The 15,903-nt window shown below is 65.3% G+C and overlaps 1 protein-coding gene across 4 annotated transcripts in view; it reads left to right on the top strand.

Annotated features, from left to right (window-relative positions):
- The first annotated feature begins 986 nt into the window (after positions 1-986).
- RASGRF1 (Ras protein specific guanine nucleotide releasing factor 1) overlaps positions 987-15,903 on the top strand; it is a 31,706-nt gene continuing 16,789 nt past the window's right edge. For 2 of the 4 annotated variants that reach the window (XM_056500191.1, XM_056500192.1), the window contains exons 1-5: positions 996-1,299; positions 11,782-11,888; positions 13,602-13,749; positions 14,169-14,261; positions 14,746-14,999. In XM_056500191.1, coding sequence (XP_056356166.1) covers positions 1,024-1,299; positions 11,782-11,888; positions 13,602-13,749; positions 14,169-14,261; positions 14,746-14,999 — 878 coding nt within the window. In that variant the 5' untranslated portion in view covers positions 996-1,023. Of the gene's footprint in view, positions 1,300-11,781; positions 11,889-13,601; positions 13,750-14,168; positions 14,262-14,745; positions 15,000-15,903 lie in introns of all 4 variants that reach the window. The other 2 variants (XM_056500190.1, XM_056500193.1) reach the window with 2 other exon arrangements.

Genomic DNA, 15,903 nt, shown 5'->3' on the forward strand with positions numbered 1-15,903 from the left:
GCTGTGCCTGGGCGTCCCTCTGGGCTCGGGGCTCCAGCTGTGGGTCGGATTCTGAGTGTTCCTTTCTTTCTGGGGGTCTCTCTCTCAGTCTGGGGGTTCCCTCTGGGTCTGGGGTTTCTCTCTCTCTCGATCTGGGGTCTCTCTCTCTCTCTCTCTGGGTCTGGGGTTCCCTCTCTGGGTCTGGGGGTCTCTCTCTCTCGGTCTGGGGGTCTCTCTCTGTGTCTGGGGGGGCTCTCCCTCTCCGGTCTGGAGTTCCCTCTGGGTCTGGGGGTCTCTCTCGTTCTGGGGGTCTCTCTCTGAGTCTGGGGGTCTCTCCCTCTCGGTGCGGGGTTCCCTCTGGGTCTGGGGGTCTCTCCCTCTCGGTCTGGGGTTCCCTCCGGGTCTGGGGGTCTCTCCTTCTCTCGGTCTGGGGTTCCCTCTGGGTCTGGGAGTCTCTCCCCCTCTCGGTCTGGGGGTCTCTCTCTGGGTCTGGGGGTCTCTCTCTCTCTCTCTCTCTGGGTCTGGGGGTCTCTCCCTCTGGGTCTGGGGGTCTCTCTCCGGGTCTGGGGGTCTCTCCCTCTCGGTGCGGGGTTCCCCGCGGTGCCAGCGCAGCGCTGCCGGTGCCGGTGCTGGCGGCGGCCCCGGCATCCCGCGGCCCGGGGGCGGCCCCGGCGAGCGCAGCGCGGCGCGACCACCCCCGCAGCGGCGGCAGGGAAGGGAAGGGAAGGCGGCAGGAAGGAGGCTCGGGAGGCAGAGAGAGGCAGCGGAGGAGCCGCGGCCCCGCTCGGCTCCGCTCGGCGCTCCCGGTCCCGGTGCCGCCGCCGTCACTCGCCCCGCCCGCGCGGTTCGGAGCGGCGGCTGCGGGACGCGGCGCTCCCCGGCCGACACAGGGGGCTCGGCGGGGCCGGGCGCGGCGGGATGAGCGGCCGGCGGCTCCCCGGGGGCAGCGGGGGCCGCTGATGCTGCGGGGAGCGCGGGGGCGGCGGGGGCGGCTCGGCGCGGCCCCGCCCGCGGCGGGGGCCATGTGAGCGCGGTGCCGGCAGGATGCAGAAGGGGATGCGGCTCAATGACGGGCACGTCGCCCACCTGGGGCTGCTGGCGAAGAAGGACGGGGCCCGGCGCGGGTACCTGAGCAAGCGGAGCGCCGACAACACGAAATGGCACACCAAGTGGTTCGCGCTGCTGCAGAACATGCTCTTCTACTTCGAGACCGACTCCAGCTCCCGGCCCTCGGGGCTCTACCTGCTCGAGGGATGCGTCTGCGACCGCGCGCCCTCCCCCAAGCCCCCCCTCTCGGCCAAGGACTCCCTGGAGAAGCAGGTGGGCGACAGGGGGGCCCGGCGGAGGGGGAGGGATGCAGGATGCCCGCGGGGTCCAGGCCCCGCATCCCCGCAGCTCCCGGCGCCCGTCACCTGCCTGGGGTGGGGAGGTGAGGACGAGGCCGGTCTGTGGGGGAACGGGGGTGATTCCCGGGCTTGCAGTGCCGGAGCAGCGGGTGGGTTCGTTGTGGGGGTGTCCGGGGCACCCCCACTCCCCCTTCCATCTAATTAGCCGCCGGTAATTAGCGCGGGGCTGGGGGACGCCTCCCAGCGGCCGCGCTCGGCGCTGCAGAGCCCCTCGCCCCCGGCCCTGCGGGGTTCGGGATTTGGGGTTCGGGGCAGAGGGACCGCGGGGTTCCCGTGGGGAGCGGCCTCGCTGTTTCCCAGCCCGTGTGCCCGCTCCGTGCCCGCTCCGTGCCCCCCGGTTTGCCCGCAGCTCCCCCGGCCCGGCGCTGCCCGCAGCCCGCGGTGGGTGCGCGCTGCCCGGCGCGGGGAGCTCGGGGCCTTGTTTTCGGGCAGATTCCACCCCTTCCCCTCGCCACCTGTGAGGTTTGCACCTCCATCCCCAGCCCTGGCAGGGGGAAAAGCAGAGTGAGGGTCCCGGAGACCCCGTGCCGGCGCTGGGCTCCTTTGGCACCGCCGATGGCTGCGGGGATCAGCGCCGAAACACCGAAGCCCCTGCGAGACCCTGGGAAAATCCAGGTGTCCCCCGGCCCCAGGGCTGCTGCGGTCCCACCGTGAGCACCACAGCCCCGACAGGCCCCGGGATGCGGGTGGGCTTCTCCCCTCCAGCTGTGCCTTTCCCGGCCGGGCAGGGGCTCCTGGAGCAGCAGGGCACGGCCGCTGGCAGCCCCCGGAGTGTTTATCTGGGCTGTTTGCTGGAGCCGGGATGCGCCGGGGCGGGGGGAGAAGGGCTGGCATCCAGCTGCGGGGGCAAATCCCCACCCGTGGCTTACCCCGGTCCCATCGGCGCGGACAGGAGCCAGCCCGGCTCCTCTCCGACCCTCTGGCGGTGTGCGGAGCGTGGCCTGTGCCCTGCGGGTGCCCGTGGCACCGGGGGTGGCAGCGGCGGGGGGGTCCCGGCGCCGCACCCCGGGCTGGGCACGGGTTGGGCACGGCGCGTTTTGGGCCCGGCTCTGCAGGGCTTGCATAATTACAGCCCGGCAGGCTCGGGGGGGCCGGGAGTGCTGCTGGCACACTGCAGGAGGGGCCCGGGGCACCCCGGGGCATGGGGCAGCCTGGCAGGGGTTCAGCCCCCCAATTCTGGCTGCTCCTGGCACCTGGAAAACCCTGCCAGGAGAACCAGGCGTGCGGAGCCCCTGCTCCCCGGGACACCCCCTCCCTCCTGGCTGGGAGCACAGGAATATTTCCTGTGAAATGTGAAATTTTTCCTATTGTGAAGAGGAAAACACTGTGGGTTCTGCCCAGCTGGGGCTCGTTGCAGCCCAGCCGTGGGGTGCAGCTCCTCGGGGGCTGTGGCAGCGAGGGGGTCTGTGCTTGTGAGGGGTCACACTGCTCTGGCTGTCACTGCTCCCAGTTCAGCTCCATGAACTTCACCAGCCAGGCTGCAATCAACCCTCCCGGCCAGGCTGGAATCGAGCTTGGAACCGCGGCTCTGGGTCCTGGTGTTTGTGCAGGAGGGATTTTGCACCGCGCAAAGGCTGTGGGGAGGGTGTCACGTCCCCTTTGCAGCTCAGAACGCTCGCAGGGTGCCGATCCTGGCTGAGAGTGAGGGGCTGCGGGCACAGGGAGCTCCTGCTGTGGCAAACACCTCGCTGTGTGTGCCATCCCCGAGTGTGCCATATCTGTGACAAGCCCATCCCTGTGTGTGCCATCCCTGTGTGTGCCATCCCTGTGGCAAACACCTCCCCGAGTGTGCCATCCCCGAGTGTGCCATCCCTGTGACAAACCCATCCTTGTGACAAACACCTCCCTGTCCCTGTCCCTGTCCCTGCCCCTGTCCCTGTCCCCGTTCACCGCCCGGCTCGGAATCCCGCGTGGCTCCTCGGGCCGAGCCGGAGCGCTGGATCCGCCGCTCTGCAGTTAATTAATGGCCCGGGGATGAGCTAAGCGGATATCGATGGTGCGGATCCGCAGCCCGGCCGGGCAGGGCGAGCAGGGGGCACCTGGAGCGCTGGGCAGGGACAGCCCCGGGCTCACCTGAGACCCGCCGTGCCCGCTGCCTCCGCAGGAAGGTGCTGAGGAAATTTCCAGCACTGCCCGCGGTCCCAATTAGCTGTGCTGAGGGTATTTATCTATCTGTGCACATCCAGCTGGAGCTCTGAGGACAGTGCTGCTCCTTGCAGCACAGCAGCTCCAGCTTTGGATTCCTCCCTTGCTGGAGTGGAGCCTGAAAGGCTCCCAGTTCTCTGCAAAGGGGAAATTTAGAAGGTGGGGCTTTCAAACCCTCTCTTTGAACGTGCTCATATTTTGCTTTGGGGTGATTTTTTCCCTGGAACAAATGAATTTTAACATTTGTTTATGTGAGAATAAGGGAGCAGAGATACGTGGAAAACTGGAACACCAAAGAGAGATTTGCTGCCTCTGGAAACTTTGTTTTGCTTTTTCCAGAAATGAATTTTCCCTCCAACCAGTTGATAATTTCCTGCTGGGTGAGGTCAGGCCGTGCCCTGGGGAGGGGTCTGTGGGGTCAGGCTCCGTGGGGAGGCTGTGGCAGGGCCGGGGGGAGCCGGGCTGGGAGGGACCCCCGTCCCTGCTGCTCCCGGGAGGGGCACGGCCGAGGTGAGATCCTGGCAGAGGAGCTGAGCAGGGGCAGGGTGCAGAGCTGACCCGAGCCAGCCCCAGGACAGCGAGGCCCCAGCGTGGGGTGGGGGCTCCCCTTGGCACGGCAGCAGGAGCCGCAGCTCGCGGGTCCGGCCCGGAGCTGGTTCGGGATCGCAGCGTCACGGGGGCTGGAAAAGCCCTCTGGAGGTTTTTCCGTTCAGTCCAACCATTCCCCAGCACGCCAAGGCTCCCCCTGCTCCTGTCCCCAGGTGCTGCAGCCGCACGCTTTGGGACATTCCCAGGGGTGGGGACTCCCCCGCTGCCCTGGGCGGGCTCCAGCCCCGCACCCTGAGCAGGAGCAGCCAGCGAGGTGCGGGGTCCGGGCCCGTGCAGAGCCCTGGGCTGCAGGCTGGGCTCAGCTCTCCCAGCCGGGGCTGCCCCGAGCCCTGCCCGCGATGGGATTTCCGTCCCCACCTCGGCGTTTCCCGGGTCGGGCCGCAGAGCACCGAGCTCTCCCTGCCCCGTGGCCCCGTTCCCGAGGCTGTGCTGGGATGTTTGGGTGCCTTGAGGACCTGCAGCACCCCCAGCTCCCCCAGCCCTGCTCCCAAAACTCGGCAGCTCTCCAGGGGCAGCAGTGGAGCCACAGGACCCCCCCTGCGTGGGGCTCACCCCGGTACCCCCAAAAGGGCTGTGGGGGTGTCCCGAGGGGCCAGACCCCACCGGTGGAGCAGGGCTGGGCAGGTCACCCGTGGGCAATGAGCAGGGTGGCCCCCAAGCTACTCCACACCTCAGGATTGGTGTCCCAGGCACTGGATCCCCAGACCCCAGCACTGGCTGCAGGTCCAGGAGCAGCAGAATTCTTCTGGATGTCATTCCAGGCAATCAGGGGGGGTTTTTTTGAGACTATAAATCATAATTTGTGGACTTTAACCTGAGCTACCCATCAGTGTTGGGGTGACACCAATTTTTTAATTAATTAGTGTATTGAGTGATGCCATGTGGGGATTTCTGAGTGAGGGGGATGTCTGCCAGCACCATCGGATAAAATCAGGGGAAAATTGATTTATTTTAATTATTTTACAAACATTTCTGCACATGACTCCAGAGGCTGCTCCACAAGGGTGATGCTCACCTCTAGTATCCATTTCCAAATATCCTGACAGCCCATACCGAAACAAAGAAGGGAAATTGCAGCCTCTGGGATATTTTTTCTTATTGTCAGCACGGAAATGAGCTGCTGGAGCATCCAACTCTGAGGTCCTGTTTTCCCAGAGCACACGGTATGTAGGTCAGGGATGTTAAAAGCTGCCATGGCTGGCTGTGGATTTTTAGACTCATCCATCCAGAGCAGGAAAATTCTCCTCCTCTTGCCCTTTGTGTCAGCTGGAATCACCGTCAGCTTCAGAGCAGGCGGGTGTGGGTCCGCCCGCTCCGAGGGGGGCTGGGGGCGTCCCTGGGCGGGGAGAGACCCCTGTGGTGGCACCACAAGGGCAGGAGAGGATGGCATCCCTGCCGGGGGGTCCCTGGGGGTGAGACCCCTGTGGTGGCACCACAAGGGCAGGAAAGGATGGCATCCCTGCCGGGGGGTCCCTGAGTGGGGAGAGACCCCTGTGGTGACCCCACAAGGGCAGGAAAGGATGGCATCCCTGCCGGGGGGTCCCTGGGTGAGAGACCCCTGTGTGACCCCACAAGGGCAGGAAAGGATGGCATCCCTGCCGGGGGGTCCCTGGTCCTGAGAGACCCCTGTGTGACCCCACAAGGGCAGGAAAGGATGGCATCCCTGCCGGGGGGTCCCTGGGAGGGGGAGAGACCCCTGTGTGACCCCACAAGGGCAGGAAAGGATGGCATCCCTGCCGGGGGGTCCCTGGGTGGGGAGAGACCCCTGTGTGACCCCACAAGGGCAGGAAAGGATGGCATCCCTGCCGGGGGCTCTCCCGGGGTCCCCCCACGCTCACACACCAGTGCCCAGCCTGGGGGTGCTGCCAGAGCACCCCCCAACCACAGCAACCCCCGGCTTGGGAAAACGCCCTCCTGCGAATCCCAAAAAATTCCGTGCGAGGTCGGTTTTCTGCTTTGGAAAGAACGCGTCGCTTTAAAGGGGGTTTGAATTTATTTCGGAGATTTTCTGCACATCAGGGCCTCGGTACGGACCCCTCCCAGCGCAGCCGGGGGATGGGCACGGGGCTCTGCTGGCCCGGCAGGAGCTCCGATGCTCCTTTTGGTGACCCCGAGCGCTCCCGCGTTATTTTGGGCAGAATTGCTGCGTCCCCTGGGGCTTCCCGAGGGAAATCCCGAGCTCCGGGTACCTGGGGATCCCCCAGTGCGGGGCTGTGTGTCCTGCAGGGACAGACGGACACACATCCCTCAGGGACAGACGGACACACGTCCCCGGGGGACCGGGGGGCGCTGGGAACACCCCGGTGAGGGATTGCCCGAGGAATCCCACCCGCTGCCTCTGGCGGGAGCAGAGCGAGGGTTTGGGACGAGGGGGGTCCTGTCACAGGGCTGGAGCTGTTGGGGTCACAAACGAACAAAAATGGGGCGCGGGGAGATGCAGAGCGAGGTGCGGGAGCACAAACTGCCCCGGGGCTGAGCTGGGGGCTCATCCTGGTTCTCCTGGGCCAGATCCCGACCCCGATCCTCAGCCCCCGCCCGGGGTGCCGGAGCCGCTCGGGGCTGCTGGTGCCACGTGTCACTGTGATGGCAGAGGGGGATCATTTAGGCGGAGATAGACGGTGGTGGGAGTTTTATTATTCCAATATAAGATAACTTCCTCCTCGGCAGCACGCTGCACTTCCTGGGAGCTGTGCGGGGATGAACCCGAGCCGCAGGTGGAGCAGGGGTGGGAGGCAGGCTGGGATGGCAGAGCAGCCCTGGGGATGGAGCAGTTCTGGGGATGGAGCAGTTCTGGGGATGGAGCAGTTCTGGGGATGGAGCAGTTCTGGGGATGGAGCAGTTCTGGGGATGGAGCAGTTCTGGGGATGGAGCAGCCCCGGGGATGGAGCAGTTCTGGGGATGGAGCAGCCCTGGGGATGGAGCAGCCCTGGGGATGGAGCAGCCCCGGGGATGGAGCAGCCCCGGGGATGGAGCAGCCCTGGGGATGGAGCAGCCCTGGGGATGGAGGAGCCCCGGGGATGGAGCAGCCCTGGGGATGGAGCAGCCCCGGGGATGGAGCAGCCCTGGGGATGGAGCAGTTCTGGGGATGGAGCTGCCCTGGGGATGGAGCAGTTCTGGGGATGGAGCAGTTCTGGGGATGGAGCAGTTCTGGGGATGGAGCAGTTCTGGGGATGGAGCAGTTCTGGGGATGGAGCAGCCCTGGGGATGGAGCAGCCCCGGGGATGGAGCAGCCCTGGGGATGGAGGAGCCCTGGGGATGGAGCAGTTCTGGGGATGGAGCAGCCCCGGGGATGGAGCAGTTCTGGGGATGGAGCAGTTCTGGGGATGGAGCAGTTCTGGGGATGGAGCAGCCCCGGGGATGGAGCAGTTCTGGGGATGGAGCAGCCCTGGGGATGGAGGAGCCCTGGGGATGGAGCTGCCCCGGGGATGGAGCTGCCCCGGGGATGGAGCTGCCCTGGGCACGGGGGCTCTGCTGCCGCAGCCTGGGGGCTGCTCTGACAAACCCCCGGGAGCTCCTGGGCACAAACCGGGTCCCCCGCCCGGTTCAGGTGTGTGGGAGGTGCCTCAGGTGGTGAGGAGGGGCAGGGTGGGCGCTGCCCAGCTCCTGTCCGGGCTCTCACCTCGGGCCAGCCCCGAACCTGCTGCTTCCCCCGGGCGCTGGGGAAGGGCAGGACGCTCTCCCCGGGCTGGGCTGGGCTCGGAGCGGCTGCTGTCACCCACAGCAGCGCGAAGGGCACCGCCTGTGCCGCCCCCACGCCCAGGGGCACACACGGGTGTCTGGGAAGGACAGCCCAGGGCTCGCTGCCGTCCTGCCAGGCTGGGACCGCTTTGGGGGACTCCTGCGAGTGTGTCCCCGTGTTTCCAGTCCCGTGGGGCCCCAGCTGGGTCACAGAGAGGGGATGTGCACGCTGTGCCCTCGGGGTGCTCCGTTCCTGTGTCACCGGGAGCTGCCGGGGGCACCGGGGCATGGAAGGGGCTCCCCCAAACCTCACGGGTGTTCAGGGGGGCATTCCCAGCCTTGCCGCACTGCTGAGCTCCTCCTGGTGCACTTACAAGGCAAGGGAGGTCGGGTGGGTGTGAAGCTGGGGTACAGAACAGCACCCACAGGGACCACAGGTTTTGGTGAATTTTCCCTGGGAGCTCTTTGCCAGGAAAAGCCTTTGGGAGCGGGAGGGAGGGAAAGCAGCGGGATGTGGAAGGTTGGGGGGCTGCTGCAGCTCCAGAGGTGTCCTGCAGGCAGCCACGGAGCTCTGGGCAGCCAAGCATGGCGGGCTGGGCAGGGGCTGGGCGATGGGCGATGGGGTTTGGCACGGGTGTGGGATGGGTGATGGGGTTTGGCACTGGGGACTGGGATGGGTGATGGGGTTTGGCACTGGGGACTGGGATGGGTGATGGGGTTTGGCACTGGGGACTGGGATGGGTGATGGGGTTTGGCACTGGTGTGGGATGGGTGATGGGGTTTGGCACTGGAGTGGGATGGGTGATGGGGTTTGGCACTGGAGTGGGATGGATGGTGGTGTTTGGCACTGGAGTGGGATGGATGGTGGTGTTTGGCACTGGGATGTGGGATGGATGATGGGGTTTGGCACTGGAGTGGGATGGATGGTGGTGTTTGGCACTGGTGTGGGATGGGTGATGGGGTTTGGCACTGGAGTGGGATGGGTGATGGGGTTTGGCACTGGAGTGGGATGGATGGTGGGGTTTGGCACTGGGGACTGGGATGGGTGATGGGGTTTGGCACTGGAGTGGGATGGGTGATGGGGTTTGGCACTGGAGTGGGATGGGTGATGGGGTTTAAAGGAAGAATTGAGGGAGCTGCATCTTCACGCGGGCCCTGCAGCTGCTCCCCGAAGGTGAGAGCTGTTTCTGAAGGGGGGCTCTGCTGTGCCCGTGGCTCCTGGCCTCCCTCTCCTCCTCGGGAAGGGTGGGTGAGCTCCGCGGGTGTCACCCTGAGCCTGGCGGCTCTGGCTCCGTCTGTGCTGCTGTGCCAGCCGTGCCCTGTCTCCCCATCATCCCGGACCCTCCTGTGCCCCTCCTTGTGCCCAGCACCCCCGGGCCTGCCCGGGGTCAGGACGGGAGGAGCGTGGAGGTGCCTGTGGCGTTCCCAAAGCCGTGTCCTGCCAGGCTGCTGCTCCTTGGCTTTGGGGCCGTTCTCACCCGTGAATTCGGGTCCCCCACGAGCCCAGCAGAGCGCAGATGATGTCAGGATGAGCTCGCTCCAGCGGGCTCGGTTTAGCCCAGTTATTCCGGGCAGTATCCGGCACTGCAGCGTGGTACCTGTTTCCTTGGAGACTGCAGGGAAGCAGAGCAGCGGCACAAACCCGGCGGCGGCGCCGCACACAATTAGCACAACACTGCAAATGTCAAGGGAGCCTAAAAATAGCCCGGCACGGCGGCCACCGCCCCGAGCAGGACACGAGGGACCCGGGCTGAGCTGGGTGTCACCTCCGGTGTGCCCCAGGGCTGGGTGTGCGCAGGCGGGATCACAGCAGCGAGGAACTGCTGAGAAAACACTGCCCAGGTCGCCAGGTGTGAGCACTGACCCGTGGGTGCAGGTGGGATGCAGTTCCAGGTGTGAGCACTGACCTGTGGGTGCAGGTGGGATGCAGCTCCAGGTGTGAGCACTGACCCGTGGGTACCCGTGGGTGCAGCTCCAGGTGTGAGCTCTGACCCGTGGGTGCAGCTCCAGGTGTGAGCACTGACCTGTGGGTGCAGCTCCAGGTGTCAGCACTGCCCCGTGGGTGCAGCTCCAGGTGTGGGCACTGCCCCGTGGGTGCAGCTCCAGGTGTGAGCAGTGACCTGTGGGTGCAGCTCCAGGTGTGAGCTCTGACCCGTGGGTGCAGCTCCAGGTGTGGGCACTGCCCCGTGGGTGCAGCTCCAGGTGTGGGCACTGACCTGTGGGTGCAGCTCCAGGTGTGAGCTCTGACCCGTGGGTGCAGCTCCAGGTGTGAGCAGTGACCCGTGGGTGCAGCTCCAGGTGTGAGCAGTGACCCGTGGGTGCAGCTCCAGGTGTGGGCACTGCCCCGTGGGTGCAGCTCCAGGTGTCAGCACTGACCCGTGGGTGCAGCTCCAGGTGTGGGCACTGCCCCGTGGGTGCAGGTGGGATGCAGCTCCAGGTGTGGGCACTGACCCGTGGGTGCAGCTCCAGGTGTGGGCACTGCCCCGTGGGTGCAGCTCCAGGTGTGAGCAGTGACCCGTGGGTGCAGCTCCAGGTGTGAGCTCTGACCTGTGGGTGCAGCTCCAGGTGTGAGCTCTGACCCGTGGGTGCAGCTCCAGGTGTCAGCACTGCCCCGTGGGTGCAGCTCCAGGTGTGAGCACTGACCTGTGGGTGCAGCTCCAGGTGTGAGCAGTGACCCGTGGGTGCAGCTCCAGGTGTCAGCACTGCCCCGTGGGTGCAGCTCCAGGTGTGGGCACTGCCCCGTGGGTGCAGCTCCAGGTGTGAGCAGTGACCCGTGGGTGCAGCTCCAGGTGTGAGCTCTGACCTGTGGGTGCAGCTCCAGGTGTGAGCAGTGACCCGTGGGTGCAGCTCCAGGTGTGAGCACTGACCCGTGGGTGCAGCTCCAGGTGTCAGCACTGCCCCGTGGGTGCAGCTCCAGGTGTGGGCACTGACCCGTGGGTGCTGCTCCAGGTGTGAGCAGTGACCCGTGGGTGCAGCTCCAGGTGTGAGCTCTGACCTGTGGGTGCAGCTCCAGGTGTGAGCAGTGACCCGTGGGTGCAGCTCCAGGTGTGAGCTCTGACCCGTGGGTGCAGCTCCAGGTGTGAGCTCTGACCCGTGGGTGCAGCTCCAGGTGTGGGCACTGACCCGTGGGTGCAGCTCCAGGTGTGAGCAGTGACCCGTGGGTACCCGTGGGATGCAGCTCCAGGTGTGAGCTCTGACCCGTGGGTGCAGGTGGGATGCAGTTCCAGGTGTGAGCAGTGACCCGTGGGTGCAGCTCCAGGTGTGAGCTCTGACCCGTGGGTGCAGCTCCAGGTGTGAGCAGTGACCCGTGGGTGCAGCTCCAGGTGTGAGCACTGACCCGTGGGTGCAGCTCCAGGTGTGAGCAGTGACCCGTGGGTGCAGCTCCAGGTGTGAGCTCTGACCCGTGGGTGCAGCTCCAGGTGTGAGCTCTGACCCGTGGGTGCAGTTCCAGGTGTGAGCAGTGACCCGTGGGTGCAGCTCCAGGTGTGGGCACTGACCCGTGGGATGCAGCTCCAGGTGTGAGCTCTGACCCGTGGGTGCAGCTCCAGGTGTGAGCACTGACCTGTGGGTGCAGCTCCAGGTGTGGGCAGTGACCCGTGGGTGCAGCTCCAGGTGTGGGCACTGACCCGTGGGTGCAGCTCCAGGTGTGAGCTCTGACCCGTGGGTGCAGCTCCAGCCCAGCATCCCCCTCCTCTCCCCTTGCCCAGGTGAGGGTGTCCCCGGGGTGGCTGCTGCAGGTTCAGGACTGCATTGCCTGGTCTGGGCGGGTTTCAGGGCATCAGGGGGTTTGGGTTTTCCTGAAGCTGGTCTGTGCCCAGCGGGTTTCCCCTCCAGTGCACGGCTGTGCTGAGGGCAGCCCGCCAGGGCTCCTGGTGCTCCCAAAGCTGTTTTTGGTTTCAGTGGTGGGTCAGGCAGAGCTTGGTGCCCACCAGTGGGGTGTGAGTAACCCCTGTTCCCCCCACAGCACTACTTCACCGTTAACTTCAACCACGAGAACCAGAAGAGCCTGGAGCTGAGGACCGAGGATGCCAAGGACTGCGACGAGTGGGTGGCAGCCATCGCCCACGCCAGGTGTGCCCTGTGCCTGGGGGCCAGGTGAAGCCAGGCCGAGTCTGGGGGCAGCCAGAGCTGGGCACTGCCCCCAGCCCCATGCTGGGCACCCTCGTGCTGTGCTCAGCTGTTCCTTGTCCCCATCCCAGTCCCACAGCACTGGCCACCCTGGCACTGCCTGGGGTGCCCAATTCACCCTCAGGCTGGAAACTGGTGGGGAAGGGTTTACCTGGGATAGCACACCTGGTCAGGAAGGGTTTACCTGGGATAGCAAACCTGGTCAGGAGGGGTCACCTGGGATAGCAAACCTGGTCAGGAAGGGTTTACCTGGGATAGCAAACCTGGTCAGGAGGGGTCACCTGGGATAGCACACCTGGCCAGGAAGGGTCACCTGGGATAGCAAACCTGCGCCAGGAGGGTTTACCTGGGATAGCACACCTGGTCAGGAGGAGTCACCTGGGATAGCACACCTGGTCAGGAAGGGTCACCTGGGATAGCACACCTGGCCAGGAAGGGTCACCTGGGATAGCAAACCTGGTCAGGAAGGGTTTACCTGGGATAGCAAACCTGGTCAGGAGGGGTCACCTGGGATAGCAAACCTGGTCAGGAAGGGTTTACCTGGGATAGCAAACCTGGTCAGGAGGGGTCACCTGGGATAGCACACCTGGCCAGGAAGGGTCACCTGGGATAGCAAACCTGGTCAGGAAGGGTTTACCTGGGATAGCAAACCTGGTCAGGAGGGGTCACCTGGGATAGCAAACCTGATCAGGAGGGGTTTGGGTTTGCCCAGGCTCCTGCCTGTGCCCCAGGAGTGCTGGCACAGCCGTGCAGAGCAGCCAGGAGCAGCACAGGGCAGGGGCCTCCCTGGGGAAGGAAGGTGCAGTGAGGTGTGGGTCAGGTGAGAGCCTTGTCCAGGGAATGGAGAAACCCCCAAACCCCCTCCCTGCCAGCAGCAGGACTCTGCAGGATCTCTGTGTCCTCCTCAAACTCTTGGGACGTGGCAGCTCCCAGAGGTTTGGCCACGGCTCTCTGGGTCTGTTCTGACTCTGTGAGTTCATCAAAGTCCATCTGCCCTTTTCATTCACCCCGCTGGGAGCCGTGTCCTCCCCGGGTGTGTCAGGGAGCAGCAGCTCTCCCAGCTGCAGGAGCTGCCCCTGCTCTGCTCTGCTCTGCTCTGCTCTGCTCTGGGAGCCGGGGCTGGGGCTGGGGCTGGAGCAGGAGCAGGAGCAGCCCCTGCCAGACTGCAGCCCCGGCGGTGGGGCGATGCCCGGGGCAGCCCGGGGCAATCCGGGGCGAGGCCAGGGGCAATCTAGGGGCGATGCCAGGGTCAATCCGGGGCAATCCGGGGCAATCCGGGGCGAGGCCAGGGGCAATCCGGGGTGATGTTGGGGGTGATGCCCGGGGCAATCCGGGGCGATGTTGGGGGTGATGCCAGGGACAATCCGGGGGTGATGCCAGGGGCAATGCCAGGACAATCTGGGGTGACGCTGGGGGCAACGCCCGGGGCAATCTGGGGGTGATGCCAGGGGCAATGCCAGGGGCAATTCAGGGCGATACCCGGGGCAATCAGGGGGTGATGTTGGGGGTGATGCCCGGGGCAATCAGGGGCAATCCGGGGCGATGCCCGGGGCAATCTAGGGGCGATGCCAGGGGCAATCCGGGGCAATCCAGGGCAATCCGGGGCGCAGGGCAGCGGCTGCGGGGCAGCTTCGCTCACGGCCGTGTCTGCTGCAGCTACAGGAACCTGGCGACAGAGCACGAGGCGCTGATGCAGAAGTACCTCCATCTCCTGCAGATCGTGGAGACCGAGAAGACTGTTGCCAAGCAACTCCGGCAGCAGATCGAGGACGGCGAGATCGAGATCGAGCGCCTCAAGGCCGAGGTGAAGCGCCCGGGGGTGCTGCGAGGCTGCCGGGGTGACCCGCGGGAGGGGGGGCGACATCCCCGCCTGGGCAGGACCGAGGTGGCACCGCTGGGGTGGCCCCGCTGCTCTTGGTGACACAGGGCTGGCGCATCCCCCAGTCCCCAGAACGCCCCCAGCCCCCAGGATGTCCCCATCCCCCGGGATTCCCTCAACCCCCAGGATGTCCCCAGCACCCAGGATGTCCCCGTGATTCCCCAATCCCCCAGGATTCCCCCATCCCCCGGGATTCCCCCAGTCCCCAGGATGCCCCCAGCACCCAGGATGTCCCCGTGATTCCCCCATCCCCCAGGATTCCCCCATCCCCCAGGACCCCCCCAGCCCCCAGCACGACCCCGCCCCGGGCAGGGCCAGGCAGTCTCTCACCCCCGTGCCCACAGATCGCGTCCCTGCTCAAGGACCACGAGCGCATCCAGGCCAGCCAGAGCAGCGCGCCCAGCGACGACGACAGCGACATCAAGAAGATCAAGAAGGTGGGTGGTGGTGGGGCTGGCACCTGGGGGCCCTGCGGGCACGGCAGAGGCGCTTCCTGGGGCTGAAAGAGGAGTTCGGGCAAGTGCTTCTGTCAGCAGGGCTTCTTAGGAGGAAAATGTGTCCTGGCCAGCGCTGGCTCCTGCACGGCCAGCCCCTCTGACTCGTGCTCCCAGGGCTGTCACAGCTTTTATTTTGGCCAAGGAGAACCCTTCACCCCGGCAGCGTTCCCACGGGGAGCAGCAGAGCAGCCCTGGGCACCCCCGCAGTGGGACACAGGGAAGGGATTTAACCTCATCTCCTTCCATGGGCTGCGACACCTCCCACCATCCCAGGCTGCTCCAAGCCGCTCCCAACCTCCCCTGAGCACTTCAGGGACGGGGCGGGTGTCGGGCTCCCGGGAGGAGGCAGACGCAGAGCCAGGGATGCTCCGTGTGCCCAGGGATGCTCCCGGGGCTGCCGCTGACTGCCGGCGCTGCTCCCCAGGTGCAGAGCTTCCTGCGGGGCTGGCTGTGCCGCAGGAAGTGGAAAACCATCATCCAGGACTACATCAGGTCCCCGCACGCCGACAGCATGCGCAAGAGGAACCAGGTGGTGTTCAGCATGCTGGAGGCTGAGGCTGAGTACGTGCAGCAGCTCCACATCCTCGTCAACAACTTCCTGCGGCCGCTGCGAATGGCTGCCAGCTCCAAAAAACCGCCCATCACCCACGACGATGTCAGCAGCATCTTCCTCAACAGGTCCGTGCCACCCTCTGAGCGGGAGCCGGGGTGGCTGGTTCCACCCCAGCGTGCAAAGGACAAGAGCAAGAGAGTCAGGAATGCAGTTTATTGTGTGTAACAATTCAGTTTTGGGATGGGAGAGAGAGAGAAAGAGGTAAAGGAAATGAAGTAAAAGGGGAGAGAGAGAGAGAAAGGTAAAGGAAATGAAGTAAAAAAGGAGAAAGAGAGAGAGAGAGGATGGGATGTGGCTGCCAGCAGACAGGACGGGTCCTCGTGGTTGTGCAATGACAGACGTGTCTTCAATCCCTTGGGGAGAAAGAGATCTCAGAGTCTGTTCAGGAAAGTCACTTTTTATAGTCCTTTTCCAAAGCCAGTGGCCTCTGGCCAGAAGGTGGGAGATTTATGGACTGTTGTGTGTGGAGATCATTGCTCCAGGTAACAGGTGCTGGAACAGGGAGCAATAACCAGCACCCTGCTGAGAGCAGCACCAGGCACAGGCACAGACAGAGCTGGGCAGCACCAGCACAGCACAGACAGTGCTGGGCAGCACCAGCACAGCCACAGACAGTGCTGGGCAGAACCAGCACAGGCACAGACAGTGCTGGGCAGCACCAGGAACAGGCACAGACAGTGCTGGGCAGCACCAGGAACAGGCACAGACAGTGCTGGGCAGCACCAGGAACAGGCACAGACAGTGCTGGGCAGCACCAGCACAGGCACAGACAGTGCTGGGCAGCACCAGCACAGGCACAGACAGTGCTGGGCAGCACCAGCACAGGCACAGACAGTGCTGGGCAGCACCAGCACAGCACAGACAGTGCTGGGCAGCACCAGCACAGCCACAGACAGTGCTGGGCAGCACCAGGAACAGGCACAGACAGTGCTGGGCAGCACCAGCACAGCCACAGACAGTGCTGGGCAG

Source organism: Oenanthe melanoleuca, chromosome 10, assembly GCF_029582105.1.
Source record: "Oenanthe melanoleuca isolate GR-GAL-2019-014 chromosome 10, OMel1.0, whole genome shotgun sequence".
Taxonomy (NCBI): domain Eukaryota; kingdom Metazoa; phylum Chordata; class Aves; order Passeriformes; family Muscicapidae; genus Oenanthe; species Oenanthe melanoleuca.